General features: G+C 43.2%; 1 protein-coding gene across 1 annotated transcript in view; it reads right to left on the bottom strand.

Moving 5' to 3' along the window:
* The window catches only part of TBC1D15 (TBC1 domain family member 15), a 119,539-nt gene extending 101,068 nt beyond the window's left edge, over positions 1 to 18,471 (bottom strand). Inside the window, exons 1-2 of the mRNA XM_083182552.1 lie at positions 18,323 to 18,471; positions 3,496 to 3,594 (exon numbers count right to left, since the gene is read on the bottom strand). Of these exons, the coding sequence (XP_083038678.1) occupies positions 3,496 to 3,594; positions 18,323 to 18,421 (198 nt within the window). The 5' untranslated portion in view covers positions 18,422 to 18,471. The remainder of the gene's footprint in view (positions 1 to 3,495; positions 3,595 to 18,322) is intronic.
* Positions 18,472 to 20,158: the final 1,687 nt, after the last annotated feature.

Below are 20,158 nucleotides of genomic sequence, written 5' to 3'. Positions count from 1 at the left end.
GCATAAAATGAATCAGGACAGTTTTGTTGTATCACATTCTGAATAAGATGCACATTTGCACAAACAAAGCACTCTGTGCAAGCTGAGATGCAAAGGACCTGGCACGTGTGCAGCCATAGTGTATAAGGACACAACTGTACTTCATAAGTATTCTCATTCTGTGCCAATTCCTGTACTGACTAAAGGCCCCCATACACTACGTGATTTGGCCCTGATTCACCCGATTCTGGAGGATTGGGCCGAGAAATCGGGTGAAATTGGCCAAATTGCGGACGGTATGACATCTGATCTGATCCGATGCACAGTCCCGTGCGCATCGTTTTTTTGCCACTTGGAATAGCTTTGTCCATGATCACCAATAAATATTTCTCTTGTAATCTAGTTAAGCACATATGGCATAAGAGACTAATCTACTGGTCTGATACGTAGAATGTAGACAGCTGAATCATGTCACATAACAGTAAAACTGGTCATTGTATTTAACCAGATTAGAAAGAAAACACTAGAACCCAAATATATAATGGGTATGGGTCATTGGGTCCACCAACATTAGGTCAACCTGCATTAGGTCAACCACTGAAGGTCAACATGGCTTAACACCTGTAATAGGTCAACATGGATGGAAGGTTGACACAAGCATTAGGCCGACAATGCCTAGGTCGACAGCAAAAAAGGTTGACATGGGCCTTTCACTTATTTTTTGTCCCAAATGTCAACATGGACACCATATCGATGCATCGCTGCGCTCCCCATGCTTCAAACACGGTGCTTTGCTACGCTCAGCACACTATTTTATTCTCCCACCACGCCCAAGTGGACGGTAGGGTATGACATATTGTGTGTCAGCACATAAAGAGCCATGTCGACCCTTTGACTGTGAACCTAATGCTTGTGTCGACCTTCCATCCATGTCGACATTAAACAAGGGGTGTCCAATACTGCAGATGAAATGCCTAACAAAACTTTCACAAAAAAAGGGGCAGGAATTTACTTTTGTTATGTATGGGTGACTCATTCTCCATAGTGATCATTTATTCCTGATTTACCATTGTGCTCCATACACTGGTGAGGTAAACTGCTCTTGTGACACAGGGCCTTATTCTAGTTCACTCTGACAAAATCCTTCTTAGATGGACAAAACCATGTGCACTGCAGGTGGGGCAGATGTTACTTGTGCAGAGAGAGAATTAGATTTGGGTGGGGTTTTACTTCAAAGTGAGATCTATATTGCAGTGTAAAATAAAGCAGTCAGTATTTACACTGCACAGAAACAAAATAACTCACCCGAAACTAATTCTCTCTGCACAAGTTATATCTGCCCCCCTGCAGTGCACATGGTTTTGTCCATCTAAGAAGGAATTTGTCAGAGAGTGAACTAGAATAAGGCCCACAGTTAGACACTTACATCCATTGTTTAACATGTACTGGTTGAGTCTCCCATATACAAAATCCTGAGCGTGATGGAGATAGTGACACCTTTTCTTTCTGATGGTTCAATGTACTCATACTTTGTTTTATGCAAAAGGTGATTAACAAATATGAAATTATATTCAGCATGCATGTATAAGGGCATGTGTGAATCAACTCGTTTGTGGCCACTAGGGTCACCCAAGAGCGCTGGTTTCCACAGAGTTATAACAAAGATGATTGCCTTTTTTAGCCAAGCTGCGGCCTCCTATTCAGAGGAATTGTGCACCTCTTATAGATCAGAAATATATGTTTGGTATCCAGCTAAAAGCTGGTACACCTAGGTGGCGCTGCTTAGCCAAAAAAACAATTAATCATTCAGATACCAGAGTTAAATAAACACAAATTTATAAAAAAATTAATTATTGAAGAATTATGTTTTTTAATAAATTTGTGTTTATTTAACTCTGGTAGCTGAATGATTAATTGTTTTTTTGGCTAAGCAGCGCCACCTAGGTGTACCAGCTTTTAGCTGGATACCAAACATATATTCATGTACTGTATGAATCACTTTGGATATGGCAGAGGGCAGAGTCAACCTAGAATAGACTGTTTTCTATAGTTAAGTGCAAATGTTGTGTATCTAAAACATTAATAATATGTGATCCTTGGAGTATAATAATCAGATTTGGTGGATGTAAAATGAACGGGCGAACGGGATACGGTCATGGGTCACCACCAAGCAGGTCGACAAGTATTAGGTCGACATGACTTTTGGTCGACATGGGGGTTACTGTTTTTTTTTTAGTTGACATGTGCCGACAGGTGTTATTTCATGTCCTACCATCCACTAAGGTGTGGTGGGAGAATAAAATAGTGTGTGGAGTGTGGAAAGGCAACGTGCCCGAAGCAAGTCGAGTGCAGCGAGCCATGTGAGGGGACGCAGTGGTACGTTTTGGTGTCCATGTGGACGTCCATGTCCATGTGGTGTCCATGTGTCGACAGGTGGTATTTCATGCCCTACTATCCACTAGGGCGTGGTGGGAAAATAAAACAGTGTGCCCGAAGCATAGCACGCCATGCAGGGTGAAGCGGTATGTTTTACTGTTTAGGTTGACTGTGTCGACATTCGGGAGAAGAAAAAAACAAAAAAAGTCAACTTTTTCAATGTCGACCTAATGACCCTGTCGACCTCAAGTTATGTCATCCATAATGCTAATTATCCTTACCCAAACGAACATCCAACAAGATTTTTTTGCCTTAAAAAATACTATGGGGCTTATTTGTTAAACAGGGTGAAAAAATAATGATGTCAATTAATTATTTTCATTTTATCACAGGTCATTATAGACATATACCTGCCAGCCTCCTGGCACATTCTGATGGCCATATTCATACATTTTCTATTCCTCCTACATTAATACACAGTCAAGCCTAATTTGTCTTAAATGAATAAGGACCATGGGGACTATATATTGCATAATGGTCTACCCATGCTGGTAGAAATGTGTCATATACCACTTTCACATCAAAAAGCGGGGTAAGTCCAGGGATCGCAATCCCCGGGTTCTGCGCTTTCACATTAAACCAGGGACACCCATTACACAGAGGGTAATTTGGGTTTAACCCTTCTTATAACCCAGGTCTGAGGTGCGATGTGAAAAGGGGTATTAATATGCTCTCACATAAATACAAGGAAAAATATCATAAAGTACAGGATAAGGGCTGGTCTCCAGTAAATCTATGGCTGCCAGAGGACACCAGCCCTTATCCTGTACTGTATGATATTTTATGTTTCATTTGTGGCTGCTACTATGCAAAAGCCTCTTCCACAAATGAACCCTGTCTAGTCATTGAATTTTATTTAATCATCTTGTTTCACTGAGTGAAATTAATTTTTTCCATGTAGGCAAGCAAGTATGCCTATCTTGCAGTGATCACTGAAGTTCAACCCAGCTACCAAATGAGTCGATGTTATGTGCTGACTGCAGAGATCTGTGTTACCCATAACTTAACACTTCATGTGCAATTCGGCACCTCAATAAATGACGATGTATATTTTATAGTAATATCAAAAGGTCACTATACCTTTTCTATGACACACAATGTTCCTGGTATTAAGCTGTCTTGATCATCCATTTTTCCGCATGAAGAATGTATGAATACCCCTTCCTGGTCAAAAACGATCTGGAATACAGAATAAAAAAATTAAAAAAAATATTCAGATCACACAATTTCAGAAACAAGTGGTACTTTTAAAACTTTTGCAGGAAGTAACCCTGATGACTAAAACATTTCTGATTGGTCATTTGGACATTGGAGTTCTGTTCAATGGTGAGCACATAACCACAAAATAAAGTGCACCACTTAGACTTATATTTACAAGTATCAGAGGACAATAGTAAACCTGCCAAATATTCTAATGTAGTGTTCTACAGTACGGTATCCTGTTTTGCATCACATCTCATGTCATTAATTGCACAGCCTAGATGGTATAATTACAACCCTACAGGTTAGATTAGTGCTCAGCGGAACATAGCATTGATATTTTAAGATAAATCCTGAATTGACTGAACACATTTTTATTTATTATTTATTAACAGTTTCTTATATAGTGCAGCATATTCCATTGTGCTTTACAAAAGGAGACAGTGATACAACAAACTGGGTATTTACAGACAGTCAAAAGGTAGGAGGGCCCTGCTCTCAAGCTTACAATCTATAGGGAAATAGGCATTGATACATAAGGATAGATATTGTAATCTTTATTGCATTAATTCCACCAGAATTAAAAGGTTCCTGGTGTGCTGTAAGATACGGTGACCCAGCGGTTTGGCCAGGGGTCGAGAGGATGGATAATGTTAAAAAGAAAGAGTGAGAATATATGTGTGGCCTGTACAGTGGGGATGTGTTTGGATAGGAATGCTATATAAAGGTTAAGTGTCTGGTTCTGGAATTTGATAAGCTTGCCTGAAGAGGTGGAGTTTTCAGGGAACGCTTGTAGGTTTGGAGACTGGAGCACCGTTGATTTGGCACGGGAGAGCATTCCACAGAGTGGATGCAGCCGGAAGAAAGTCCTGCAATCAGGAATGGGAATGGGAATGGGATCGAGTAATGAGTGTGGAAGAGAGACTTAGATCTTGCGAGGAGCGAATTCAATTGAAAAGCATAACTGAATATGCTGGTGCTATCTAATGATTGGTTAATTAATAAATATGTATTGTAGTCCTTTACTTGTTGAATGTTTGCAAAGTTTCGATTTCCTTGGTTGTAAGAAAAGCTTTGCAGAAATGCTATAGTTGCTTGAAAGCAGCAACGTTTCTTGGCAGAGTGTAGTAAATAACCTGAATCTGACAGCAATGCTTGCTATTGGTGACCTTTTAAAAAAACATTTAATAGGTGACGGTTAACAAAGGCTAAAGGATAAGATATGTAGACACTTGGGCAAAATGGTCATGTACACAATGTCAGCCAAGCTGGGTGGATGTAGAATACAAATGATTGCCTTCCTTTGAAACATCAGAATTTGTTTTGTTTAAAAAAAAAAACACACACTCTACAAAACATGTTATGAACATTGCAGGATAAGCATCACAACAGAAACAGATCTCATAGCAATAGAAAACAGTTGGCAGCTTGCCTCTTTCACAGGGCGTTTCTGTTCAGGGAATCGTCATGGATGTGAAAATGAAGCTTAAACTACACAAATAAGTTGAAAAAAACTAAAATATCAGATCTATTCAACAGTAGTAGTTATTTATTTTCAATATTTGGGTCTCTGATATACAAACACTCTATTTACAGTTTATAAACAATCCAGTAAGTGATCAGATCCATTACAAAGCTGATGCTAGGATAAATGTATTCTAACAATAGGTTTTGTGCTTTTTGCAGAAAGACAGTAGGAAATTCTCTACCTCAACTTTACATCATTAGGGCGGTATTCAATGTCAGGGTCACGGCAGTCGAGCTTGCTAGACCGCCGTGACCCAGTCCCGTTCTCGGTCAGCTCGACCGAGAACACGCAGGCGGGATTCAATGTCCCGCCTGCCGGGGAGCGAAAAGGGGGCGTGGCCGCGAGTTGCGGCCGGGAAGAGGCGAGCTGCAGCCGGCAGCTCGTCACTTTCCGGCTGTTCTCGGCAGAACGAGCCCGACAGCTAGTGATGTCGGGCTCGTTCTGCCGAGATACCCTGCTCAATGCTGTCGGGGAAGACAGCATTGAATAGGGCCCAGCGGGCATCTCCCCGGTGGGAGGTGCTCGCCGGAGATTGAATATCCTCCTTTATCTCTGGTTGCAAGTACAGTAAAAATCCATTGTAAGTAATTACCTTCGATTAACGTACACAGTATAGATAATTCATATCTTAAAATTATAGAAAGATGACAAATAATATTCGGTCAGTGGTCAATACTAGGCAGGGCTATTTTTCAGCAGACTCCAGCAGGAACTGAGGCCCTTATTCCGGTTCACTCTTTCTGACAAAATATTTCTTATGCTGTGTACACACGGGGGCGATAGGGGCTATAATCGCTGGGAATATGGTCGCAGGCGACCATATTGCCAGTGATTGGAGTGCGCACCAGCACCAGCTAATTACCTCTGCGGCTCCCCCAGCAGAGGTTCCTTTTCATCAGCGACCATCTCTGGTCGCTGATGCAAAGGAGACACTGGGCAATATATTGCTGAGCAATATATTGCTGAGCAATATATTGCTGAGCAATATATCTCCCCCGTGTGTACGGGGCTTTAGATGGACAAAACCATGTGCACTGCAGGTGAGGCAGGTGTAAAACCCCACCCAAATCTAATTCTCTCTGCACAAGTAACACCTGCCTCACCTGCAGTGCACATGGTTTCGTCCATCTAAGAAATATTTTGTCAGAAAGCGTGAACTAGAATAAGGGCCTCAGTTCCTGCTGGAGCCTGCTGAAAAATAACCCTGATACTAGGGGAATATAAACACTACAGGTGATAGTGTTCATTCTAGCACCCACTAACTTTGAAAACCCATGCAGTTCCTCTTCCCTGCCTGGGGTGTCGCTGTTTACTGTAGTCCTTTTAGCACAGTGTGATTTGTATATCAGCAGGCCTGTGCTAGAAGCACCACAGCAGACAGCAGACAGTGACATTGTAGTTCATTCTAGCACCTTGTATTTCCAAAACCTGTGCAGATCATCTTACCTGCCTGGAGTATCACTCCCTGCTGTAGTGCTGCTAGTACAGAGTAGTCTGTATTTCAGCACGGATATGCAAACCAGACCTTTGATAGAGAGCGACACCCCAGGCAAGGAAAGGAGGTGCACAGGTTTTTAAAGATGTAGTGCTGGAATGAACAATAATAATGTATTAATAATCGTGGAACTGCAATGATTATTAATACTTAATTTCTAGTTTTAGTTTTGTCATTTTTAATAAGAATATCACTATGCACATAGGGAAACCCTGCAGGGACATCTGTATTGATAACCTCTACCACTGTGCCCCATCACAGAGAGCTGTGTACCAGAAGATCAGTCAGAGTGCCCATGCTGACACCTGTCAGCAACTGAAAGAGCCATGAGTGTCAGAACTGGACCACAGAGAAATGGAATAAGGTGGTCTAGTCTGATGAATCACATTTCTTTTACATCATGTGGATAGCCAGGTGCTGTAAAGTGCAATGGAATATGCTGCACTATATAAGAAACTGGAAATAAATAATAATAAAATAAATGTGTGTTGCTTACCTGAGAGAGATGGCACTAAGATGCACAATAGAAAACAAGCAAACCAGTAGATGAAGTGTGATACACTGGGCAATGTCCTGCTGCAATACCTTGGGTTGTGGCATTGGGTGTGGATCGTTTCGACACATGGAAAATGTTGACATACATTAAGTAGACCTGGTCAAAAGGTTCACATGAGGTTTTGATGTTTTTGTCAATGTTGACATAGGTCAAAATGGACACTGTATTAGTGTACTGCTGCGCTCGCCATGCAGGTACACTATTGTATTATTCTCCCTCTATATCCACTGGGACGGTATGAAGTATGAACAAGTAGTTGAAAAAACAAAGTAATGAAAACCTCATGTCGACCTTTTTCATGTGTCAACCAATAGTGGTTGACCTTTGGAATGTCAAACTAATGACCGCATACTGTGGCGCTCATATGGATGTTACTTTCCCACATACCTCCTATATAAACATCATTGTAAAATAAGTACTCCAAAACAATTAATCGGCCTCTTTAACCACTTTCCCAGGTGCCCTTTGGTCAGGACGAATCCTCATGTACAGCAGTGTGGCGTGGATTAGTGGCATGACCAGTAGGCCAGCTCCTGCCATCTTATTAAGGGTCTTTGCCAAAACATTGCACCCCCACACTGCTTGTGTGTATATATGTATATGTATATGTATATATATATATATATATATATATATATACATATATACATACACATACATACACATACATACATACATACATATACACACACACACACACACACACACACACATACATACATACATACAAAAATACATATACACACATACACTATATATTTCATTTTACCCTCCACACAAAATAAATATAATTATATATTTCTTTTGTGAGACTATGTAAAAAAAAAGTGTCCACGAGCAGGTGATTCAGTGGGAAGGATCCACCCACACAAGAAACAAAAAGTGTGTGACCACACCTAGATGCTGCTTGTAGAGACCGTGCCCAGTTGGGGTTCTACTAGTCAGACAGTCTAGGTCAGAACTACAGTCATGCTGAGCGATGTAGCTGAGCACACACCGCTGACACACAGGCTATAGGGGTTATTCGGATTCACTCGGAAAGACACAAACACTCTCTAACAGACAAAACCATATGCACTGCAGGTGGGGCTGATGTAACATGTACCAGCGAGATGTGCCAAGCGATCTGTGCTTAATTCCGACGTGATCTAGGCAGATCTCTTTGAAAATGGGCTAAAATTGCCCCGTGTGTATGAGACTTCAGAGCGCAGTGTGCGTGGAGGCTGGAGGGGGCTAGGAAGTTGAAGATCTTACCAGCAGGTATAACCAGAAACCTCTGTACGGGAATCAGTTACAGCAACTACTGTAAGCCAAGTCAGGACAGACCCTATGATATACCTGCAAGGAGCAGGCAAGCCACAGAAACATTGTGACACAGACTAGCAGTTAAATAGTCACTGAATAGGTCAACACAGACAAAAAGACTACATTGACAAAAGGCCAATAGTCAACGTGACAGTGGTCGACACATTGAAAAGGCTCACATGATTTTTTTTTCCCCCAAAAATTAAATTTTCCAAAATTGTTCATACTTTAACATTAACAAATTGTAGTCCATGTGTATGGTAAATTGTTCGATTGGCACAAGGCTAGAAGCATGGCGAGCGAAGCGCTAGAACAAATGTCTAAGGCTTTGGGGAATGCTAGTGTGTGATGTATGTCCTAGCAGCCACCACAAAGCTATACTCAATGCAGAGGAGACAGGAAATTTTGTATAACTATGAGAGTTGGAAAAGTAAAGTATAATAAATAAAGTATAAGAAACTGTTAATAATAATAATAATAATAAGTAGAGGTAAGAGGGGTGCTTGGTCCATTTAGCAGGCTGCTTGGCTGTGTCATGTAAAGGGATTTATTGCTAGCAGGACTCGGGCTGCAGACTTCCCTCCTCCTCTCCTGCCTCGTGGTGCTGCTCTCTTGTGTGTCACTGTCACCTCTTCCAGGCTCTGAGTGATGGCTGTTAATGGCCCACTTGTCCCCTCCTCCCCTCACTGCACGGCTGGCAGAGAGACTGCAGCTCACCAATTAACTCTTAACAGTAACTTAGCTGCCTGTAGGAGAGGAGCCCATAGATTCTGCTGGCATTTTACTAACACTATCCCTCCTGTTCCTGCTGCCATATTTAATTTTGTTCTAGAAACAATGGACAGGGGCAGAATCCTGATTGGTGCAGCACAGGTGTCCCTATTCCGACATTATTCCTTTTTCTAGCATATGTGTATCTTGCTTTATGTGAGTGTGCAAATTGTCAATTGATTCCCCTCCCTTCCCAAAAGCCACATTTTTGGGGTGCCCAAATCTATGTTTGCTTACCCCCCCCCCCCCATATATAGGGTATATGCCATATGGAAAAGAGGAGGAGGCTCTGTATGTGCCATGCTGGGGAAGGGGAGATGAGGCTTTATTCTGTTGGGACCCAGAAAAGGTCAAGTAGGACCCCGATTTTTGTAAGTGAGGGGTCCCCGGAACCCATAATTTTGGAGGGTTTTTGCGATCACTGGGGTGTGTGACATGTGTAATAGGTATAATGGTGTAACTTTTTGGTGCTCACTGTCCCTATTTTTAGTTTTTCTGGCTCCTACACTTTCATCCTGGCTCCTAGATTTGAAAAAGAATTGTCAAGACCTGAACTAAAAACTCTTTTATTCACAGCCCTGGAGAAAAGCATGATCACTTATGATGATTTAGAATTCCTCAACTCCCTCCACCTCCCTAAGATTCACAAGACACTTCACAATCCACCCGGACGACCTATCATTTTTGGGATTGTGAATTTGACTTCTAACTTATTACATTTTGTGGACAGTTACTTACAGCCACATCCTTCTTCTCTGAGATCACATATTCGAGATACCGCCAGCTTCATTCAACTGATAGATATCCAGGGTTCCACTTGAGACTCTATACCAATATTCCCCACCGGAAAGGCAGTCCACGACCACCTGGTGGGGGATGTTGGTATCTCAGAGGAGAAGCGTGAATTTATACCGGCATCAATTAAGTTTATTCTGTCACATAATCACTGTGACTAAGTACAGGTCCTCAGTACAGTGATGGGGACCAGGTTTGTGCCTAGCTTTGCAAATATCTATATGGCATAATTCGAGCAACACTACATCTGGGAAGGGAGCTACGCATCGGACCTGGTCCTCTATGGTCGCCATATCTCTTTCTCTGTTGTTTTCTCGCTATATCAACAACCTGTTCTTAGTTTGGCAAGGCAATACTTCTTTTGTTACTGATTTTGTTACTTATTTGAACACCAACATGTAGGGGTTATCCTTCACTAGCACTCACCATCACTCACAAATACATTTTTTGGACATTTCAGTGAGGGTGATAGAGGGAACTGTCACAGTGGCAGGTTACAAAAAACAGTGTATGTATGTAGTTTCATCCCCTACTCTAGTAATAATAAGGAAAAGCAGGCTTAAGAATGTACTGAAAAGCCAGCTGCATAGAGTTAAGGTCCATACACACTGGGCAACTATGCCCAGCGTGTATGGACAGCGATGATAGCGTTCATCGCTGCGGGGAATGCATACACACTGAGCGGCTTTCCCCCTGCCCGGCGCCGACGGAGGGGGGGGTGGGGGAGAGGGAGTTGCATAATTTTGATTAATGAATTTAAGAGCTGGGGATATCCGCAAACTGTGCTAGATGAAGCATCCGAATACTCCAGTGGACTAAATCTAAATGATATGCTCACTAAAAAGAAAAAGCCAAGTTGTAGCTAGGAAGATGAATACAAAATATCCTTTATACCAAAACATAATAGAGTGGCAGTTGAAATTACAAATATATCATTAAGAAAAATTATAAATTGCTCAGATCTGACCCAATCCTAAGGAATATCCTAGAAGTAGTAGGCCCGTAGCCTAAAAAACATCCTGGCATCCAGTTTCTTTAAGGGACCTCAGAATACAATGAAGACTTCAGAACAAAGAACACTACTAGGTACCAAAAGTGTAGGGGTGATACAGATGTAACCACTCAAAATACACAACCTGTATCCATGCGAGTAATAAAAAACGGTTATGGCAATCGTGTCCAAAAAAAAACAAAACAACATAAAACATAGAATTGTAACACTTGCTACGTCATATCTACTGATATGCCCTTGTCAGATGTACTATGTGGCCCATACTACACAGACCCTCAAAATTAGGGTGATGGAGCAAAGAAAAAATATCACAAATAGAAATAAGAACCAAGACACTTTTGTAGAGGCCCATAATAGTGAGCCAAACGGGATGCTAGTGGTTGGTTTAGAGCTGGGGTAGCCAACTCCAGTCCTAGAGAGCTACCAACAGTTAATGTTTTCCAGATCTCCTTACAGAATCACAATTGAAGCATTTAGATCCACATGTGGATCTTTTAAAAAGTGTAATTGAGTAATGAGTGCACCAGCTAGGTTGTCTGGAAAATGTGAACTGTTGGTAGCTGTTTAAGTAACCAACTGCGGGGTGGACCGCTTCAGAAATCTATGCAGGAAGAAAGACACATGGATCCTGAAACTCCAGTCCCTTAAACCCCAGGGATTAAATTATACGGTACTTGTTTCCTAGCACGGCCACAATCTTGTGGATCGTGTACCTTTAAGTTAAGGTACACGATCCACACGATGGACCCGATTTCCTTTGAAATCAGGTCCATTTTGCCGGCTAGGACACAATATCGGGGGCATCGCGTCGGTCGGGACCATTAACATTGGTCACGACGCGATGCCCCCGATTTTTCCATAGGCTTCAATGTTAAAATATTTTTTAACATTGAAATCGTGAGGATCGTGTCGGCAAAGGTACAATATCGGGGGCATCGCGTCGGTCGGGACCATTAACATTGGTCCCGACGCGACCGACGCGATGCCCCCGATTTTGCCATAGGCTTCAATGTTAAAATATTTTTTAACATTGAAATCGTGAGAAAATGTGAAAAATGTGAAATGGGCCAATATGACCCATTTCACATTATAGATGTCCCCGTCGTCACCCCACGATAGACGCCAACCCGAAGCGTGGCGAGCGCAGCGAGCCCGCGAGGGGCGGCGGTGCGCGTCCTCCGACCTTTTCATTCCCCTACTATCCACGTCGGCGTGGAGTTGAGAATAGAATAGTGTGGCGAGCGCAGCGAGCCACCGAGCCCGAAGCGTGGCGAGCGCAGCGCGCCCCGCGAGGGGACGCGTTTAACTTCACAGGTATACGCGTCCGCTCGCCACGCTTCGGGCTCGGTGGCACGCTGCGCTCACCACACTATTCTCAACTCCACGCCGACGTGGATAGTAGGGGAATGAAAAGGTCGGAGGACGCGCACCGCCGCCGCTCGCCACGCTTCGGGTTGGCGTCTATCGTGGGGTGGGGTTTACGTAGTTAAATTTGGGGGTGTAGGGAATATTTTACATTGAATCCAATGTAAAATCGGGTCCCAGGGACCCGATTTACATTTCATTCAATCAAAAAATCGGGTCGGTCGCATCGCATGCGATGCGATCGACGCGATTTTTCCGACACGACCACCCCGATGTAAATCGGTGTGGCCGTGCTAGGAAACAAGTACCAATTATACTATAGATCTACACTTTCTACACTATAGATTATACACTTTCTATTCTCAACTCCATGCCGACGTGGATAGTGGGGGTATGAAAAGGTCGGAGGACGCGTACCGCCGCCCCTCGCGGGCTCGTTGCGCTCGCCACGCTTCGGGTTCACGTTTATAGTGGGGGGTGGCGTGGGGGTGCATTTAACATTGTAAGCACCCATTTGGGTGCTTAAAAGGACCCTTTAGGGTGCTTATACAATGTTTCATCGCATAGGGGGCAAAAATCGCGTTGCATGGCATGCGAAAAAAACATTGCGCAAGGTACATCGGGGGCGCCGCTATAATACACAAGTACCAACCCACCTGATGACAAAAAAGTGGGACAGTAAAATGTGAGCCAAGAGACCAGGATTGGGACATTAATTCAAACACCTGAATGTGAAAAATGAAACAGGTATAAAGGGCCTAATTCTAGTTCACTCTGACAAAATCCTTCTTAGATGGGCAAAACCATGTGCACTGCAGGGGGGCAGATGTAAAATGTGCAGAGATATTCAATTTGTTATTTTGTTTCTATGCAGGGAAAATACTGGCTGCTTTATTTTTACACTGCAATATAGATCTCACTTTGAAGTAAAACCCCCACCCAAATCTAATTATCTCTGCACAAGTAACATCGGCCCCACCTGCAGTGCACATGGTTTTGTCCATCTAAGAAGGATTTTGTCAGAAAGAGTGAACTAGAATAAGGCCCAGAGTCCTAACAAACTCAACTTTATGTTACTCATGATTTGAAAAAGCCGCCCTCTGCGCGACTAAACAAGTTTCCCACAAGAATTCTACCATACCGGACACACTGCTAGTTTATCCCCATGAGCCCAAGTCAGTATGTGGAGACTTGCAGCAAAGCCGCAAATCACGCTACGAGCGGAACCAACTGAGTGACGGTCAGAGCTCAAACAGCAGCCACGCTCGTTACCGGTGGGATCTCCAGATGACAGCCAGAGCTTTTAAATATCAAGCACGGAAGATGGCAGCGTGATATCCTGTTCTAAACAGGATTGTAGGACAGAAAAGTGTGTCTTGTGCTGGTGCACCTAAGAAACAAATTGACTCATAATACTTAACATTTAATGGTTCAAATTTAAAAAATATAGTTGTGAAATAAAACCAAACATACAAGACATGTAACAACACACAGTTTAAAAAGGGAAGAATATTCTCCTCACTCAGTGTGACCCCACTCCACAATATCCCTCTTATTGCTGTCTGTGTGCACTGTGCGTAACTTGAATTAGTATAGGGGAGTGTACACTATTCCTCCCTGTGGTAGATATGACACTTCATTCGCCGTTAAATCTCAGAGCCGTTATGGTGCTTAACTGGACATATATTATAGGCGTATAATCCGTGCATATCAGTGTGGGAGTCAGGGAGAACCAGATGCTACACAGGTAGTGCCGGTCTGCGCCGAACACGGGTAACAGTCCCGCTTCAGCGCCACCGCTTACTCCTGGAGCCGCTGGTGAACTGAATCCGAGGTGTGCAGGCGTGCACCTACCTCGTTCACTCAGCTATGCAAGCTGTGAGGACATTGGATCTGGCGCCAGAATCGCGTACCTCACTAGTGGTCACGGCGTTAACCGGAGACCTCTCTTGGCGCAACAGTACAGATCAAAAGGACATTAGTATGTGGGGAGGGGAATAGAGGGTTTAGCACACTGAGTGTGTGATCTGTCAGCGTACGCTTCGCAAGAACGCTTCCTCAGGACCACCTGCTGGGAGCCCGGAAGCTCCTTAAGTGCCACCTGTCTCATACATACTAATAAGATGTAAATCGTTGTGGGGTGTGTGTTTTCCCTTTGACGTCATTGTCCGTTATTGTCAATTAAATTCTTATTGACGGTTCCCCTTGTCATTTTAGTTAATAAAAAATGATGGGGAAATCAGTATCACCCGTCCTAGGAAAGGAAACCTAAATTGTCAAATGCGTAAGTTTGTAGACATAGGATTACCCCTTATTGCTATGAGGGAAATCCCGATTCGCAGACATATGCTGTGGTACAATGTTAAATCCCTGTGCACATTGGTGCAGTTTCATGAAAGACCTAGATTTTCTTATGTGCAAATAAATACATTTGTAGACTCGGGATTACCCCTTATTGCGATTAGAGAAATTCCGGTTTCCAGACAAGTGCAGCGATATAGTGTTTAATCGCGAAATCTAAACTCCTTGCTGCACTCTGTCTGCTTGTCTGCGGTCTGGCTACACGATTGATTTTTGTGGGGGTGTGTTGTATTCAGGATATTTTCTACAGATCAGGTCATACCTATATATAAGCATTCCTATCGGATTGTGATACTATTGCCTGTGAGTATGATTTACAATGATTTAACCTGCTGATGTCATCTATCTCAAAGGATTGGTCATTATTTTGTTTAGGTGCGTACTAGTGGTGTCATGTTGCTGTAATACGTATTCTTTTAGTTAGGTGTACTGTCTCTCCCTATCTAACTGTATCCGGGGTATGTTTGTATATCCAGATATCATAAATAATATTCTTTATAGTCAGGATGTGATGTGTGATAAATTGGACTTGTGAAAACCAGTGCTGGGTCAGTTGCAACATGGAGTGCCTCCTAAATATCAGCAGCAACACCCCGCCAGGCCATGGGAGCCTCATCCAGTGCGGGGATCTGCGGTCTGTTAATCTGGACGGCACGGATTGGGGATGCTCCTGACACTTCCAACCTGGTTGTGCCTACATCTTAAAACAGCTTACAACCTTGAGGTAAAATAGCTCCCCCCCCCCCCCCGTGTCCACCTTTTCATGTCTGAACCTACTGCATGTCGACCTCTTGTTTACCTAGACACAGTAGACCTTTCAATCCACACCCTTTTAGAGAGGGTCAAAGCAGTGAGTGCGTGCTAAAGCCAAGTCTGGACAAGGATTAAGCAATGAGACACCAAGCTACAGAGATAAATTCCCCAGATATACACTAAGTAGCCAAATTATTATGACCACTTGACACTTATACGCAGATCGGCCATAACCTCACGTTGTTGCCGCTAGAGGACCAGATAGCTATAAAAAGGGAATGCATAAAAAGTGAAGCATCAATTGCACTGTGTTGCTTGCAAAGAAATGGGCAAAAAACGTGATTTAACTGTGTTTGACCACGGGATGATTGTAGGCGCTTGAACAGTCAGAACCAGTATCAGCCAAACGGCTGCACTTGTGAAGTGTTTGAGAGCAGCAGTTATTAATGTTTACAGAGAGTGGACTACCAAGCAGAAAACCGGGTCTCAACGTCAGGCTTTTTACAATGCGATACAGGGCGGTAATATTCTGCCCATTTCGCATTGTAAATGCGATCATTGATAAATGGCCCCCTTATTCATTTAAAAAGACTGGCAACCATGTCCTTTTTAACTATAAATGCTAAAAGAAAAATCTTTTCTTCCCACATCCATTATATATAGTGTTCCCTCTAGAAATGAGGGTGGGCAGGGCGCCGCTGCACGGGGGCGCCCTGTCACTAAAGGGGGCGGGCCCGGCCCCGCCGAAGTTACCGTGCTGCCGGGGAAGCGCTGGGAATTGCCGTCTAAGGCGGCGCTGAGCTTCCCTGTGCACACAGCCAGGGCAGGCACCAGGCTGTTTTAGCGGGGTGCTGATAGCAGGGCAGGGCGCATTTTGCCCTGTAAAAATCGGGCAGGGCGCAGCGCCCCGCTAAAACAGCCTAGCGGGAACGCTAAGATATAGTGCGATTTAAGGTGTGTACACACGGGCATTTATCGTTGACAATATGGTCGCTGAGCGACCATACTGCCAGGGATTAGAATGTGCACTGGCGATAAATCGCTGGGTGTACGCTCCCGTTTTTAGCCCCCTTATGATTGCTGCTCGCAGGAGCTTGCTCCTGCAACCAGCTGATTCCCTTTCATCAGCAGCCATCTCTGGTCGCTGATGAAAAGGAGACACTGAGCAATATATCGCCCCCATGTGTACACAGCTTGAGAGGCAGAGAAATCATGAGTATATCAGCTGCTTTTAGTCACATTTTGCATAGCTTGAAGTTATGTAAAGAAGTATTTTTATTCCCATGAGTACAACCCACAAGTCTTTGTATTAAGTCATCCAATCAACTAGGATTACATTTTTTGCATATGGAGAAAACCTCATTGAGTCCACATTTGGAGAAACGTACTACACTTAATTTGAGATAACAGATTTCCACGAGGACAACGTACAAGGCCAGGTATATATTAAAGCAATGTGGTTCCCGGTAACGATACATCGGTTGACCATAGATACTGAGCAATATATGGCTTGTGGCTCCATTTAGCATGCATGTCGTTGCCAGGTTATCACATTTGATGTGCGGAACATTAGATATAATGACTCAGATATTGGCAGACAGGAGCATGAAATCAGGAGTATGAGACGAGTATGAGACAAGTACAATATGAAGTTCCATTCCACGGGATCAGACTTCATATCGTTTGATGTGTACCCAGCCTTTAGGTCAAGCAAGGAGTAGTTCCAGTGCCAGCCATATCTTGGTATCTGTCCAAATTAACAATAAAGTTCCAGCTGCTATTTTGTCTAATTAACTCAAAAAACAAGATACATGGTGAAGGATGATTATGGTTGCCAACTGCTAGGGGTTTTAAGATTTCTAGCGATAGCCTTAGTCTTCCACGGTGTCTCCTCATTTTAACCATGCTACAGAGCCCATAGCCGAAAAGAAATGCCATATTATTATGATGCAGAGAACACTGCTGCCTATTAAAATACGCATTCACTTTCACCACCTGCAACTAAAATTCTAATGGATAGACACACAGAAGTACAGACAGCAGAAGTACAGACTGTGCCATTTTGATGCACATAGATTTGTAGATTAAATCATGGGTGTCCTACATATCCATTCAAAGGGAATCATGATTTGCAACAGGGATTGAGGGGACAAATTTTAATTTGGATAGATTTGACCAAAGTAACTTTTGCTTGAGGGACTGGAGATTGTTCACAGAATCCGAGAGTATAAATTCTGCAGCATACCTCTAACCTGTAACTGTTAGAGATTACAGAGATACATGGGATCAGTTCAGGCTTGGGCTGCACAATGAGATGAAAGGGGAAATGGAAATTACGGATCTGAGAAAAGGTTTGTAAAAGTTCTGACATTTCGCAACTTTCCCTGCATCCGTAGCCAATAATTAAACAGCCACTAAACACACTGTAGTCTCAAACTAAGAGCAACAGTATAGCCGCGAAAGCAGCATGACAAGTCTTCAATGACAACACATTATAAGTGGAAATCCTGTATATGGCAAATAGTGTGTGTATATATATATATATATGTATATACACAACTATATATGCAAGCATAGAGATGGCAAGCTGTATGTGTGAGAGGTGGCGGAGCTCCCTGTGTAGACGGCATATCAGGGGCAGAAGCAGGTCATTGCCGCAACACCCACTATCATAGCATCTATAGCACCGCACTAACATGGCAGTTTACACTACAGCCGCAGATTTTCCGGAATCACCGGGACAACAAAACTTCCTTTTCCCGTTACCTTTCCGGTGACAGGCGCCGCCATCTTGCTACGAGTGTTTATGATGACGTAGCCCTCTCTCACGTGCCCAGCATAACACAGCCGCGGCCAGCCGCGCATGCGCACTTTCGTCTCCCAGTAATGACAGGCCGGGCACGTGACGCGTCATCACCCTGGTCAGGTGCTGGGAGCGAAGTGGAGGGGGTGGGGGAGCGCTGGTGTCACCTGATCATGTTTACACCATTCACAGAAATATCATTCCATTCCAGTAATAAGCTGGCTGCTGTCTGTGTCTTTCCGAGCGTCACTCAGTGATTCTCTGTTGTAGTATTACCTTCCCTTCTGCCCATTAGCAACAGAATGGTGCATAAACTACATTAGACATTCCCAACCACAGTCCTCAAGGCACACCAACAGTGCAGGTTTCAGTGATATCCAGGCATCAGCCCAGATGGTTTAATCAGAATCCCTCAGATACTAATTTAGTCACCTGTGCCTTGAGGATCATGGTTGGGAATGCCTGCACTACATTATTCTAGGTATAATAAAGGGAAGAGGGGCTCTTATTAATTTTCCCATTCTTTATGGATATACATTCCCGACTGGTAATTGGGTCAAAAGCACATATATTGATCCACTAACGTTGGGTACACACATGAAAGATCTGATGACCGCTTTGCATGATACTCCAATATGGCATTCAGGCATAAACTGCACTATACGATAAAATGATATATAGGGCCAGATCTATCAAGCTTCGAAAACGTGATAACATGGAGGGTGATAAAAAGCCAGCCAATCAGCTACTGCTATGTGCTTATCACTCTCCACTTATGCTGGCCACACATCAGACCAACTTTCCTCCAACCATCCAACTAGTTGCTTGGATGGAATAAAAATATGGTACTGGATGGGAGAAAAGGACAAGAACTGTCGCTCAGACACGGTACTGTAGTTGAACCTGTTTTAATTAAACAATTTGACTAAATGTTTTTGTCCATTTTCCTGGGTTTGTGAGCACATTTCTGATTGTCCTTTGCTTCCATCCAGTACCAGATTTGTATTCCATCCAAGCAACTAGTTGGATGGTTGGAGAAAAGTTGGTCTGATGTGTGGACAGCATTAATCACTATTTGAAGTTTGATAAATCTGACCCATTGTGTGCCAAGAATGCTGAAGTACATCCATACCTCCCAACTTTGAATGCAGGTAAGGAGAGACATCAGTGTGTGCCAAAATTAGCAGATGTGGCCTAGTGATAAGGGGACGTGGCCTACAAATCGCTTAATTATCCACGCCCACATTATCCGTCGCTGTGGGGGCATGACTAGAAGCGCTGTAAGCTGCTGGCCAGCCCCTCTGCTTGCAAGAATAGACGCTGTGCACACAGCGTCTTCACCGGGTGACGGGGAGACTGTACCAACCACTGAATACCAGGAACACACCACATGACCTGACATTTTGGAAAAATCCTAGCCAGGTCATCTAGCCAGCAGTGTGGCCCTTGTAAAAGGTGATCAGATCCTTTGCCTTGTCTATTTTCACTGCTTCCAACACATTGACTTCAAGTACAGACTGTTTACTTACTGCTTAATACATGCCAGCTCTTTACAAGTGTCATTCAATTCAACTGTCAGTGGTTTTAATATAATGGCTGATGGGTGTATATATCATAGTATTGTAACCTATGAATATATTTAGAATATTGTGGACTTTGAGATCTAATATAACTCAAAAACATATGTAAATAAAACCAAATGTCTATATACAGATTAAGGACCTTTAAGTTGACTATCACTGTTAATACTTGTATTTTAGTATTTGTACTGTCAGTTTTGAAAATGCACAGCCGTACCA

The sequence above is a fragment of the Crinia signifera genome, chromosome 4 (assembly GCF_055691185.1).
Source record: "Crinia signifera chromosome 4, ASM5569118v1, whole genome shotgun sequence".
NCBI classification, from domain to species: Eukaryota; Metazoa; Chordata; class Amphibia; order Anura; family Myobatrachidae; genus Crinia; species Crinia signifera.
The sequence above is the reverse complement of the archived record's forward strand: the minus strand, read 5'-3'. Positions and strand labels throughout refer to the sequence as shown.